This window comes from Epargyreus clarus, unplaced genomic scaffold, assembly GCF_041222505.1.
Source record: "Epargyreus clarus isolate Ecla_fem2 unplaced genomic scaffold, WU_Ecla_fem_2.2 ptg000016l, whole genome shotgun sequence".
NCBI classification, from domain to species: Eukaryota; Metazoa; Arthropoda; class Insecta; order Lepidoptera; family Hesperiidae; genus Epargyreus; species Epargyreus clarus.
Window position 1 is genome coordinate 4,542,230 of NW_027332224.1, and position 13,180 is coordinate 4,555,409.

Below are 13,180 nucleotides of genomic sequence, written 5' to 3' on the forward strand. Positions count from 1 at the left end.
ATGGGTAGCGGCGCATCTGTGGCCGTCCTCAGGTAGGAACATCTAATACTATCTGGGGTTTACAGATGTCCATGGGCGGCAGTAGCTACTTACCATCAGGTGGACTGCATGGTCGTCTGCTACTCTTATAATATAAAAAATATATATTACAGTTCAATAGATAAAACGAAAAACGTCGAAAAATAGTTTCATGTATGGCGACGCCCATTCATTTTTAAGCTTTTTTACCCGACTGCCAAGGAAGGGTTATGTTTTTCGCGCGTATCTTGTATGTTTGTCTTTCTTTATTTGATCCGATCTAACAAACGGCTGGATGAATTTCAACAGTGAAAGTGTCATTATATTTGTCTCAACGACCCGAGTGTCCTTAGATAGGTGTTAGTAAAAAAAAATCAAAATGGCGGATTTTTGGCGCGAAATAGTAAGACATTTAAAAAAAAAAGTTAACCGAACCTATCGAGTAGGGTATCAAATGAAAGGAAATTAAACGGAGATTATAAAAACATATTTGTATATATATAAAACAGTAAGGTAACTGACTGACTGACTAACTAAATGACTTTTTCATTTTTCAGAAATCAACGTACAGCCTAAACCAAGGACCTTACAGTTCTGAAATTTTGCACACAGGTTCTCTATATAGCTTGAATAAGTACTAAGAAAGGCCTTTTGGAAATTCTACCCTTAAGAGGGTAAAATAGGGGAAAACAGTTTTTTTGAAATCCTTTAATTTTGAAGCAACTACTATAAAAAATTGTATTTGGCTTTCTGGATAGGAACAAGGACGCACTTATTTATCCCCCTTCGAAAAATCAACCCCGTAGAGGGTAAAATAAGGGTTAAAAGTTCATTTGAACAATCGTCAATTTTGAAGCAAACACTATGACATGTTGTATCAGGCTTTTTGGATAAAAATAATGAAATGCTACCTCGAACGAGGTAAAATAATGACCGAAACTTTGATTTACTGAAGTTATATATTTTATAGACCGTAAATGGTGATTTTTTTCGCAAAATAGTAACACGTTTTAAAAAAAGTTAACCAAACCTATCGAGTAGGGTGTCAAAATAAAGGAAATTAAGAGGAGATTACATATACATTATATAATATATCTTATATATAAAATTCTCGTGTTAGTTACCGTACTCCTCCGAAACGGCTTCACCGATTTTCACCAAATTTTATATACATATTTAGTAGGTCTGAGAATCGGCCACTATCTTTTTTTTTTACACCTAAGTGATAAGGGTGTTTCATCCTTAACATTTTTTTTATTTATATGGCAACACAACGATTGCCGGGCCAGCTAGTACATATATACTCGTATATACACATCGAGATGACTGTCTGACTAAATGAGAGAGTTGCTGTGCCAGAGATCAACGCAAAGGGAAACCGCTGAACTTAAGCGTGCTGGAATTTTACACATAGGTTCTTTATGCGTAATGAACACTACGAGGATAAAATAGGATAATATTGTTTGAACATCTTTTGTTTTTGAAGCAGACACCTACTATGAAACTTTGTATTTGGCTTTCTGGATAAAAATAATGAAATGCCTATTTCACTGGTTTTGGAAATTCTACTTCAGCCTTTTTGGTGCAGTCGGGTTTTTGATTTTTTAAATTAATTACTTGTTTATTTTTGGTATTTGTTGTTAAACCACCGTTAGAGAGCCCTGACAGACGGGCAGACAGCGGAGCCTTAGTTATATGGTTCCGCTTTTATCCCTTGGGTACTGAACCCTAAAAACTACTATTGTCATTGCCCTCTGCGAGCGAAGCCGCGGGTAAAGGCTAGTATACAAATAAATGTGGTTACCGGAGCTGAACCAAGTTGCAACCTTCAAATTAGTATTACATTTAATTTATAAAACCTGATTTTATTTCAATATTAATTTCTGTAAATTATACTTAAACAAGGTAATACTACCTTCTACACCTGTACTGCACGGTCAATCAGACCTCCAAAATTTTTGAGTTCTTTTATGGAAAATATCGCTTAGTAATTATAGCTTCCGTGCGTTATTCACATCCAATCTTAACCAATGTTTCTTACAAAGTCTAAAATTTTGAAAAAATAGGTGCCTAGGCAAAAATTAGCAAATTTAGTATTGAGGTTATAACGTATAGACAGTTCAACAACGATTTATTACCAATCCGTCTGTTTTTGTATTTGTTTACGTATTTGCCCATACACTTCCAATCAGCGCCCCTAGCGGACTGTATCAGAACTGATTGGAAATGTATGGGCAAATACGTAAACAAATACAAAAATAGTATTTTTTGTAAAAACGTAACAACTCATACTAAGTGTAATGTAGTAAAACCTTCTAAAATATGTCCAACGTCGAATCCGAGATGGTGTCAATGTGAAGCAGAATGAAAGGTTTTGAATGAAAATCTTGATATTGTCGTACTATTAGTCCTATAGGTACACGAGCTATTGCCCGCGGCTTCGCTCGCGTTACGAAGTAATATTTTCATCCCCTATTTTATCCCCTTGGATTTTGATCAATTCTACCCCAATTGATCAAAATCCTTTCTTAGCGGATGCCTACGTCATAACATCTACCTGCATGCCAAATTTCTGCCCGATCCGTACAGTGGATTGGGCTGTGCGTTGATAGATCACTATGTCAGTCAGTCACCTTTGAGTTTTATATATATATATAGATTTAACATCTTTAGTTAGTCTAATAAGGGTGTGGTAAAGGAGGCATACTTTTCCGAGGCGTTCCAGCTTAGTCCTTAGGGGTAGCGGTACATCTGTGGCCGACAGGCAGGAATCTAATCCTATCTGTGGTTGATTACAGATGTCCTGGGCAGTAGCCACTTACCGTCAGGTGGACTGCATGCTCGTGTGCTACTCAAAAAAAATCTAAAAGAAAAGTAAAGGAAAAAAGTTTATCATCATCATTCTAGAGCTCATTATCTTAAAATATAGGTGAAGTTTATTATTTGGGCATCATAATTTTGCTGTTTGCCCGTGGTGTAGTTATTTGATCGAAAGAAGTAAGAAGAAGAAGAAGAAGTAATAGATAATCTGTCCGAGACCAAATATAAGATAAAATATAATTGGCACTGACCGAAAATTTATAACTCTAGTAGGCAGAAATTGACAAATTTCGATCATTGAAAACGGGTTTTAGATTCTAATTTACTAAAATGTTACCTACAAAGTTATAAATACAAAAATTAAAGTTTAAAAACTCATATGTCAAAAGTCAAGATCGATTTAAAATTAGAATTAATTATTTTTAACGGAAGAGGGTTTTTGCATATGTTATATATAAAATTCTCGTGTCACAATGTTAGTTACCGTACTCCTCCGAAACGGTTTTACCGATTTTCAACAAATTGTATATGCATATTCAGTAGGTCCGAGAATCGGCTACTATCTATTTTTCATATAAGTTGGGTTGTTCACCCTTAACATTTTTTTATTTATATGGAAACACAACGTTTGCCTGGCTTAGCTGGTATTAGTATAGATATCTCACCGCCTTGTAATTGAAGGTATCCACAAATGACAGACACATACGTAAAATGGCTGACTGTTTTCCCATTACGTCTCCGACTGTCATGGTGTAATTTACGCAGAACAATGCCGACATGTAAGTGGTGCAAAAACAACACGAAATAGAAGAAAAAGTGCGGAGAAGTATCATTTCATTCGTAAATGCTCTAAAATCAACATTATTTTTATATTTTTCAAACACGAAAATAGATGACAGTGACAAATTGTCAAAACTTGTTACATTTTCTGGTTAGGAGTGAGTAATCTTTACTAATCTATGGGTTTTTTGTATAATATTAATTTTATTGAAGGTAAAGCCCTTTATGGTTCGACTCTGTATGCATAATTGTTATACCTATTTCATGTGACCTGTGACCATGGCACCAGCGTCACACCTATTTCTCTTATAACAACAATGTTAAGTGCTGCTGTATTCTTGTTTGAAGTGTCGTAAGAGAGACATAATTCTCTGAGGCAATCCAGCTTTGTCTTCAGGGGTAACAGCGCATCTGTGGCTGACGTCAGATAGAAACCTAATCTTATCTGGGGTTGACTATATATGTCCAGGAGCGGCAGTAGCCACTTACTATCAGCTGGACTGCATGCTCGTCTGCTACTCCTATATTATTAAAAAAATATATATTTTATCCGACTGTGGATAGTAATGCTTTCCGAGCGTAAGTTTATACATATTCATATGTATGAATTTGAACATAATATATGAGGTGTCATCTAATAAATTATGGCAGTAATATAGGCATGTTCTATAGTAAAATAATGTTCAAGTCAGAAAAAAAATAACTAATGAGTTTGGACAAGATGTATTGTCAGTACGCCAGTGCCAGAACTGGTTTACAAAATTTAAATCCGGCAATTTTAAAGTCGAAGATGCACCACGTTGTGCTAGGCCGATTGAGGCTGACAAATGCATTAGTTAGGGGAGACTCGGGACACTTGATCCTTACGGGAGACTAGGTACACTGGATTTACAGAGCTTCTGTGAACACTATATGATTTTAGTGTGGCAATATTGGTTGTCTATGATACGTTATAACTTTCTAAAATTGGTACTCTTGTCCAATTTGATATTTAAGCAGATGGCGGATGATTGTTTGTTTCGTGTCGCAGGAAAATATTTTTCGTAAGTTTTCATTTTGATTAATTAATTGGTTAGTAAACTTATTTTGGGTAAGTATCACGTTTAAACTATTCATTATCTATGTTTTTAAACGTCTGCTTAATAGAGTAGTAGATTTTTTTACAATATCTTTTTATAACCACAGTATAGCTAGGGTACTATATCATTTGATATAATTTCAATTATTTTTAATGTACTTCAAAGGATAATAAAAAAATAACTTACCTTATAAAAATCACTATAACATACACTACATAAAAAATCAACTTAATAAATTACTTCTAAAAAAATTTACTTAATAAATTACTCTTTAATAAAAATATTTTTTATATTTTTTAACATTAACGCGTAAATATTTTTTTAATTCAAATACTCAAATTAATATTCTTTTATTTAGGCATGTATTTTTTATAAACACGGGAATATTTTTTTATTTAAACGCATTAATATTTTAAATATAAATTGATTATAATTTTAAATATACACACGTTAATTCTGAATCAAGTTGCTACAAGAAATGTAAAATGGTGTATAAAATTTTAAAACTAGTTTTACGTGGACCTCTAGAAATTAATTATATCTCGTGTCCTTACTTACTTATCTATACAAAAAATAAAATTGATGTGTGTATGTGACGCTAAAATAACTGTCTTTTTACGAGTAAATGTAGATAAAAGTAAGTATCAATAAGTAAGATAAAAAAAAATAAGTAAATATAATAAATTATTATTATATTATTAAAATGTTTCTCTATTTATCTGTCTTCCTGTCTGTTTGTGTGTCTGTTGGTTGATTCCGGTTTATCTCCGAAACGGCTTAACAGATTTTGATAGGACTTTCATTGACAGTTAGCTGATATTACAAGGAGTAACTTAGGACTCTTTTAATTTAGAAAAATAATTAGGGTTCCGCGCAAATAAATCAAACCTATAAAATTTTCAAAGTATTAACAATTTTTAATGCAGGTGAAACCGCGGTGCACAACTTATGTCTGTATGTAAAAAAAACCAGTTTCCATATGTTTGTTACAGCGCAACTCGAAAATTATTCGATGTTATGACGTAATATTTTTGCACAACCTTGCAACAACCTTGCACAACTTCTTTATGTTGGAAGGGTTTTTTCTAAAGAACCCGTGCCCAGCAGTGCGACAGTAAAGGGTCAATGAATGCGAGCGAGCGAAGCCACAGGTAAAAGTAGTCTAAAGATTTTGATCAATTATACCCCCAAGGGGATAAAATAGGGGATGAAAATTTGTATAAATCTTCTTAGTTAATAATATTACTTCGTAATGCGAGCGAAGCCGCGGGCAAAAGCTCTTTTAATATATAATCAAACGCATCACATTAAAGTATTTTACCGTTAACCCCATATGCTAATAAGAACAACAAAAATATATTATCTATACTAATATTAAAAGAGGAAAACTTTGTTTGTTTGTTTGTAATGAATAGGCTCAAAAACTACTGGACCGATTTTAAAAATTCTTTCACCATTCGAAAGCTACATTATCCACGAGTAACATAGGCTTTATTTTATATGAAATATATTTGATAAATAAATTTTGAGGCGGTACAAAGTTTGCCGGGTCAGCTAGTTAAATATATAACTATATAATTTATGCTGTCTGTCTGTACACCATTATTTTATACCAATACAGTGTCTAGTGTGTAGTCTGTACTTCTGTCTACTTAGATTCAGATTCGATATAACACGAGGCATTCTAATTTAGTCCTCAGGACCCAAAGTATGGCCGGTCTCAGATAAGACTAGGATTGCCATCGGTATGTATAGTCCGCATAAAACTGCTAGTCCGCTGTGAATATAGAAGTGAATCGCGTCGCCATAACAAATTGTATGAATACACCTGCTCGCAACAACTTCAGAGTGGACTAGCAGTTTGGCGCGGACTATACTATATTTAATTTTGAAATTTGAACTGTGGTAGAACTCTCTGCTGTTCATCTCCGGCGGCACCACCGTCACACCTATTTCTGTTATAACAGCAGTGTTAAGCGCTGCTGTTTTCTGGTTTGAAGGGTGTGGTAAGGGAGACATACTTCTCCGAGTCATTCTAGCTTTCTCCAAAGGTAGCGGTGCATCTGTGATCAACCTCAGTAGGAATCTAATCTTATCTGGGGTTGATTACAGATGTCTATGGCAGCAGTAGCCACTTACCATTATATGAACTGCATGCTCGTCTGCTACTCCTGTGATATAAAAATATACAGGTAAAAATAGGGAATATTTGTTACTAGTTTTTGCCCGCGGGATTCGTAGGTTCATTGACATCAACTTTGCTAAAGATCATCACTTGATCAAATGCATAATTTACGATTCAATTGTTACTAATATCGATTAAAATAATCGATTTTTTTGGTCCAAAAGATCGATGCTCCGATTAATCGATCTTAGATCGCCATCCTTACTTCCCGTGGGATATCCGGGATAAAAACTATCCTATTTCCTTTCTCGGGTCTCAGACTATCTTTGTACAAAATTTCATTAAAATCGGTTCAGTGGTTTAGGCGTGAAGAAGAGACAACCAGACAGACAGACAGACAGACGGAGTTACTTTCGGATTTATAATATTAATAAGGATAAGGATAACGTAACTACATATATTTTTGAAAATATTTTAGATTCGCATTAATTATTATGGTTACACGGACAGAGTCACGTTCTATAATATTGCTATTTATATTACTTACTAATAAATGAATGATCAGTTTAAATATTTGTTTAGGTGGTTTAATAATAGACTTCGCCATTAAAATAGTTTTATTGTATTTAAAAAAAATACAAAAATGTCACTTTCCATTTAAGGACTTCCATTCCTAATTCCTTATAATTAAAATAATAATCCTTACATTTTTTTTATAATATAGGAGTAGGAGACGAACACAGTCCACCTGATGGTAAGTGGCTACTGCCGCCACATCTGTAATCAACCCCAGATAAGATTACATTTAAACAATTTCTGTTGACAGCAGTTTATTATGACATAATTTTTGAATGATGATGTTGACATTTCAATTAATTTTGTATTTCCTTGTATAATGTATAATTTAATCTAAATAATTAAAATTTCAAACCATTTATTTTAATGTAGGTAGTATAGTTTAATTTAATTTGGTTTAATTTAATTTTATTTAATCTAATTTGATTTAATTTAATTCAATTTGCATGCTTAAGAAAGGCTGAATAAGAGACTATTAATATTGTATGTAACATCTTTTCTCACTGTTCAAAGCAAATACATTATCTTTATCTACCTGAGGTCGGCCACAGATGCGCCGCTACCCCTGAGCACTAAGCTGGAACGCCTCGGAAAAGTCTGTCTCCCTTACCACACCCTTCAAACCGGAACACAGCAGCGCCTAACACTGCTGTTATGAGGTAGAAATAGGTGCGGCGGTGGTGCCGCCGGAGTCGAACAACAAAGGGTTCTATCACCTTCATAAATGATTCCTACAACCTTCATTAATAACAAATAACTTCAAGGTGGTAGAACCCTCTGTTGTTTAACTCCGGCGGCACCACCGCCACACCTATTTCTACCTAATAACAGCAGTGTTAAGCGCTGTTGTATTCTGGTTTGAAGGGTGTGGTAAGGGAGACAGACTTTTCTGAAGTATTCCAGCTTAGTCTGGGTAATGGCGCATTTGTAGGTGACCTCAGGAATTTAATCTTATTTGGGGTTGACTACGGATGGCCATGATACTAACCATCAGGTGGACGGCATGCTCGTCTGCTACTCTTATATTTAAAAAATGGTGCAACACAGAATTGTTACATTCCATGGTTATCGTGAAAGTTGTTGTTGTCTAAGCGCGATGCCCAACGGGCTCTACCCTGGGGGAGCAGTTTTTCGCTCCTCCCACACCATGTAGTGTTTACGACGGTATGCGACCACACATACCGCCGTCATTCCCGGGGTCGCTTGCTGGACGGTTCGAGCTCCCACTCTTGCCGCCCGCAACCCCGGAAGCCCTCTTTTAGTCGCCTCCTACGACAGGCAGGGGATACCGTAGCCCTATTCTAGTCCCGGAACTACAGGGACAGAACTTTAACAAGACCTATGCAACCCACACTTTATTGCTAAAACTAAAACTAAGGGATGATATTCATCGGCATATATTACTGTATCTTCTGCCCCATATATAAGATATTATAGGCCATTGGATAAAATATATAACTAATGTCAAAAGTACTACTATAATAATTACTAAAGGGAAGTAGAAGGTTCCATAAATCATCTTGATTACTGGATACGGCCATATGCCCCGGTGTGCGTATAACGCGAACATTCTGGAAGGAAAACTCAAAAATTACTATATTTATTCATAAATAATAAAATAAATATAGTTCAAAAAAGTAACAAACACGTTTTTATAATAAAATCGACTAAAAAGTAGACAATAATTTTCAATCGTCCTCTGAAATCAGAGGTGCCTAGGATTTGAACCTCGGACCCCTCGATCGAGAGGTCGAGTTTCTTAACCACTAGGCAATCACTGCCTATATTATACTTACGCAATAAAATAAAAATAAAAATATGAGCAATAAAATAAAATAAATAAAATAAAATAAATTGCGCATAGCGACGCGTCGCCACACCGTATACACTACTGCATATAGACTGTATATATATACCATCGTATAGCGTGGCGACGCGCCGCCACGGCATACGTCGCCACGCCAGAAATCGGTTTTACGTGCGGCTATAGATGTTTCACATCAATAAAATAAAATAAAATAAAATACAATAAAATAAAATAAAATAAAATATAAACTTAAGCAATAAAATAAAATAAAGATATATACTTACGCTATAAAATAAGCCGCAGTCAAGACCAAACAATGACTTAGTGTGTATTTCTGGGAAGCTGGCTTCTGATTGGGCAAGAAGACGAGGTCCCACAGGATCGGGAACATGATAAACATATGTATAATGTAGTTAGAGACAGGACTCAACACTTTGTCGATGTAATCCGGGAATACTAAGTTACGATCGTATGTGAAGGTTGGCCAAAACATGATGAATATTACCTGGAAGAAACGAAAATATTGTAAATAATTTTCTAATTGCGAGGCGAACTCGAACACACAGGTTCCGTGCAGTCAAATTTTCACTTTTATATTATTTACTAGCTGACCCGGCAAGCGTTGTGTTGTCATATTAATAAAAAAACGTTAAAGGTGAACAACCCTTATCATTTAGCGGTTTGAAAAATAGATAGTAGCCGATTCTCAGACCTACTGAATATGCGTATAAAATTTGGTGAAAATCGGTAAAGTCGTTTCGGAGGAGTACGGTAACTAACAACACACGAGAATTTTATGTATAAGATATTCATAGTAGTCATTGTAAATGCATTGTAAAAAAAAATCAACAGTCTACTCATTACGATGAAGTGAAAACGTGAAAAATAGCGGTGTCTTGTATGGTTGTTATACTTAGCGGTTTAACAAAAATTCACCAACAGAAACTTGAAAAAATATATTGAGTACAGGACGAGAACCTGAGACGACCCCGCCGCCCCTGTGTCCAAGCGTGGTATATATTAAGACTCCCTTTCCCGCCCCTAAAAGGGGCATAGCATATGTACCCTATTAGTTCTATATTATACATACCACACCACACGGCCAAAGGATTCCATTGTAAAAAACTTTTCGATATCTTCTTAATTTGTCTAGAAAGTCATATTTCTGTTTGAATAGCACAGCACCATCACATGATAACCCCATACCAATGTAAAGAAGTTGGAAGGCCTGGAATTTGAAAAATAAACCATTGATTAATAATCCTGATGAGACTAAGTAAATTAGAATTGGACTAAATTATTAAAATCACGTATTGTCATCGGTTCTTGATAAGTATTCAAAATTTTAAATTAATCGGACCGTTCAAAGTTGGTAAGAATTGAGTTCAAAGATTCCATTACATACATACATACAGGGCAAGCTAATAAAAGCGTGGTAATGAAATTTACCAACCTTGTAGAAACGGGTGAAAATTGAGCTCAAAGATTCCGTTACGTACATTACATACATACTCGTAGATACAACATATAGGTGATAGAACCCTTTGTGGTTCGACTCCGGCGGCACCGCCACACCTATTTCTGCCCCATAACAGCAGTGTTAAGCGCTGCTGTGTTCTGGTTTGAAGGGTGTGGTAAGGGAGACATACATTTCCGAGGTGTTCCAGCTTAGTCCTCAGGGGTGGTGGCGCATCTGTGGCCGACCACAGGTAGGTAAATCTAATTCTATCTGGGACAGATTACACATGTCCATAGGCGGTAGAAGCCACTTACCATCAGGTGGACTGCATGTTTGTCTGCTACCCCTATATTATAAAAAATGTAATTCTGTGAGATTTTAGCATTCTTGCACTGCTTCACAGGCTCCGGAGATTCATCCTAATCTATTGACTTCAGTTTAGTAGTTGTAGATTTATGCCATTGAAAAAGAACAGGCGTACCGAAATTAAAAAGAAATTGCTATTATTACTTATTTCCTGTTCTCCTAATTTTTATTTGCAAAAAATCTAAATATATTCAACTCAAAGGTGGCTGACTGACATAGTGATCTATCAACGCACAGCCCAAACCACTGGACGGATCGGGCTGAAATTTGGCATGCAGGTAGATGTTATGACGTAGCTGTCCGCTAAGAAAGGATTTTGATCAATTCTACCCCCAAGGGGATAAAATAGGGGATGAAAATAATACTTCGTAACGCGAGCGAAGCCGCGGGTTAAAGCTAGTATAAACTAGTATTCAATAATGATGAAAGATGATAAAAGATAAAAGATAGAAGAAGATATAGATAACTCACCAAATTCCAAATAGTAAGGTAGAAGAACTCCATAGAATAAAAGAATTCTATGTCTGGGTCTTTCATGATGGGTCCTCGTAGAGCTAACGCCATTGCTAAGACATTTCCTAGATGAACAGCTCCTCCTATTATATACCCGGTTATCCTGAAGTAGATGTGGTTGGTACTGGAAGAATAGAAATAACTATTACTACTAATTTTAAGGTAGAACCTTTTGTGGTTTGACTCCAACGCCACCAGCGTCACACATATTTCGGCCTCATAAGAGCAGTGTTAAGCCCTGTTATGTTATGGTTTGAAGGGTGTGAGAAAGTTATATTCTTCCGAGGCGTTCCAGCTTAGTTTTCGATAGCGGCGCATCTGTGGCCGACTCTGAGTAGGAATATCTAATCGTGTTTGAGTTTGATTACAGATTTTCATGGGCGGCAGAAGCCACTTACCATCAAGAGGACTGCATGCTCGTCTGCTACTCCTATATTATAAAAAAAACTAGCTGACCCGGCAAAAGTTGTGTTGCCATATAAATAAAAAAAATGTTAAGGGTGATCCTTATCACTTTGGGGTATGAAAAATAGAAGCCGATTCTCATACCTACTGAATATGCATATAAAATTTGGTGAAAATCGGTAAAGCCGTGTCGGAGGGGTAGGGTAGCTAACATTGTGACACGAGAATTTTATATATAAGATATTCTTCAAACTTACTTAGTTTCTACACCATTTTCCTTAGCATTATCATCTGAATTGGAGTACAAAGCCTTTTCTTCAGCAGGTAGTATGCCCTTCCTTATATGTTTCGCATTAAGCTCCATGTCAACTCTGGAAAGAAAGAACATTTTTACATTAGTGATCAGAAAAACAAATATAAAAACCAAAACTCATTGCTTAAAATGTAGTCTATGTTTTTTTTTTATAACATAGAAGTAGCAGACGAGCATACAGTCCACCTGATGTTAAGTGGCTACTGCCGCCCATGGACATCTGTTATCAACCCCAGATAGGATTAGATATTCCTAACTGAGGTCGGCCACAGATGCGCCGCTACCCCTGAGGACTAAGCTGGAACGCCTCGGAAAAGTCTGTCTCCCTTACCACACCCTTCAAACCGGAACACAGCAGCGCCTAACACTGCTGTTATTAGGTAGAAATAGGTGTGGCGGTGGTACCGCCGGAGTCGAACCACAAAGGGTTCTACCACCTTTTAATGTCCCACGAATCCAACGACACCTCATATGTTAAAATCCGTCGAACATACAAACGCTCCAAAAACATTACCCTCCACACCCTCCACACAAAGATAGCAAAGGTTTGTATTTCATGTGAATTTTAATATACAGTAAAATAAATGTAATTTTAAAATGTGGTTTTGTTTTAGCATAAGTCAAGGTTATATATACTCATGTACATGTGTTAGCATCACGTTCTATATGTTAATTTTCCTTTATTTATTTATCTTGTATTTTTTGTTCACTGTTTATGAAGTGTGTCGTGTGTGTCACTGTCAAAAGTCGTCATCAGGCCTCGGAAGAATAGCCTAATTGTTCTGAGAATCATGCAAAAGATTTATCCTTACTAATATTATAAATCCGAAAGTAACTCTGTCTGTCTGTCTGGTTGTCTCTTCTTCACGCCTAAACCACTGAACCGATTTTAATGAAATTTTGTTCAAAGATAGTCTGA

The 13,180-nt window shown here is 35.9% G+C and overlaps 1 protein-coding gene across 1 annotated transcript; it reads right to left on the bottom strand.

Moving 5' to 3' along the window:
- Positions 1 to 7,433: 7,433 nt before the first annotated feature.
- LOC140748724 (androgen-induced gene 1 protein-like) lies at positions 7,434 to 12,342 on the bottom strand. The gene is made up of 5 exons (XM_073081577.1): positions 12,206 to 12,342; positions 11,502 to 11,667; positions 10,296 to 10,433; positions 9,490 to 9,710; positions 7,434 to 8,969 (listed from the first exon to the last, which is right to left on the bottom strand). Exons 1-5 carry the CDS (start codon positions 12,334 to 12,336, stop codon positions 8,786 to 8,788), a joined length of 840 nt encoding a protein of 279 aa, XP_072937678.1. The 5' UTR covers positions 12,337 to 12,342; the 3' UTR covers positions 7,434 to 8,785.
- Between the last annotated feature and the right edge of the window lie 838 nt (positions 12,343 to 13,180).

Excerpts from the sequence above, each read along its gene's own strand:
- LOC140748724 (XM_073081577.1), bottom strand. The coding sequence starts at position 12,336 with ATGTTCTTTCTTTCCAGAGTTGACATGGAGCTTAATGCGAAACATATA. Across the intron at positions 10,434-11,501 it reads ACCTTACTATTTGGAATTTG|GCCTTCCAACTTCTTTACAT; the intron begins GTGAGTTATCTA and ends TTCAAATTCCAG. Across the intron at positions 9,711-10,295 it reads TCCTTTGGCCGTGTGGTGTG|GTAATATTCATCATGTTTTG; the intron begins GTATGTATAATA and ends CGTTTCTTCCAG.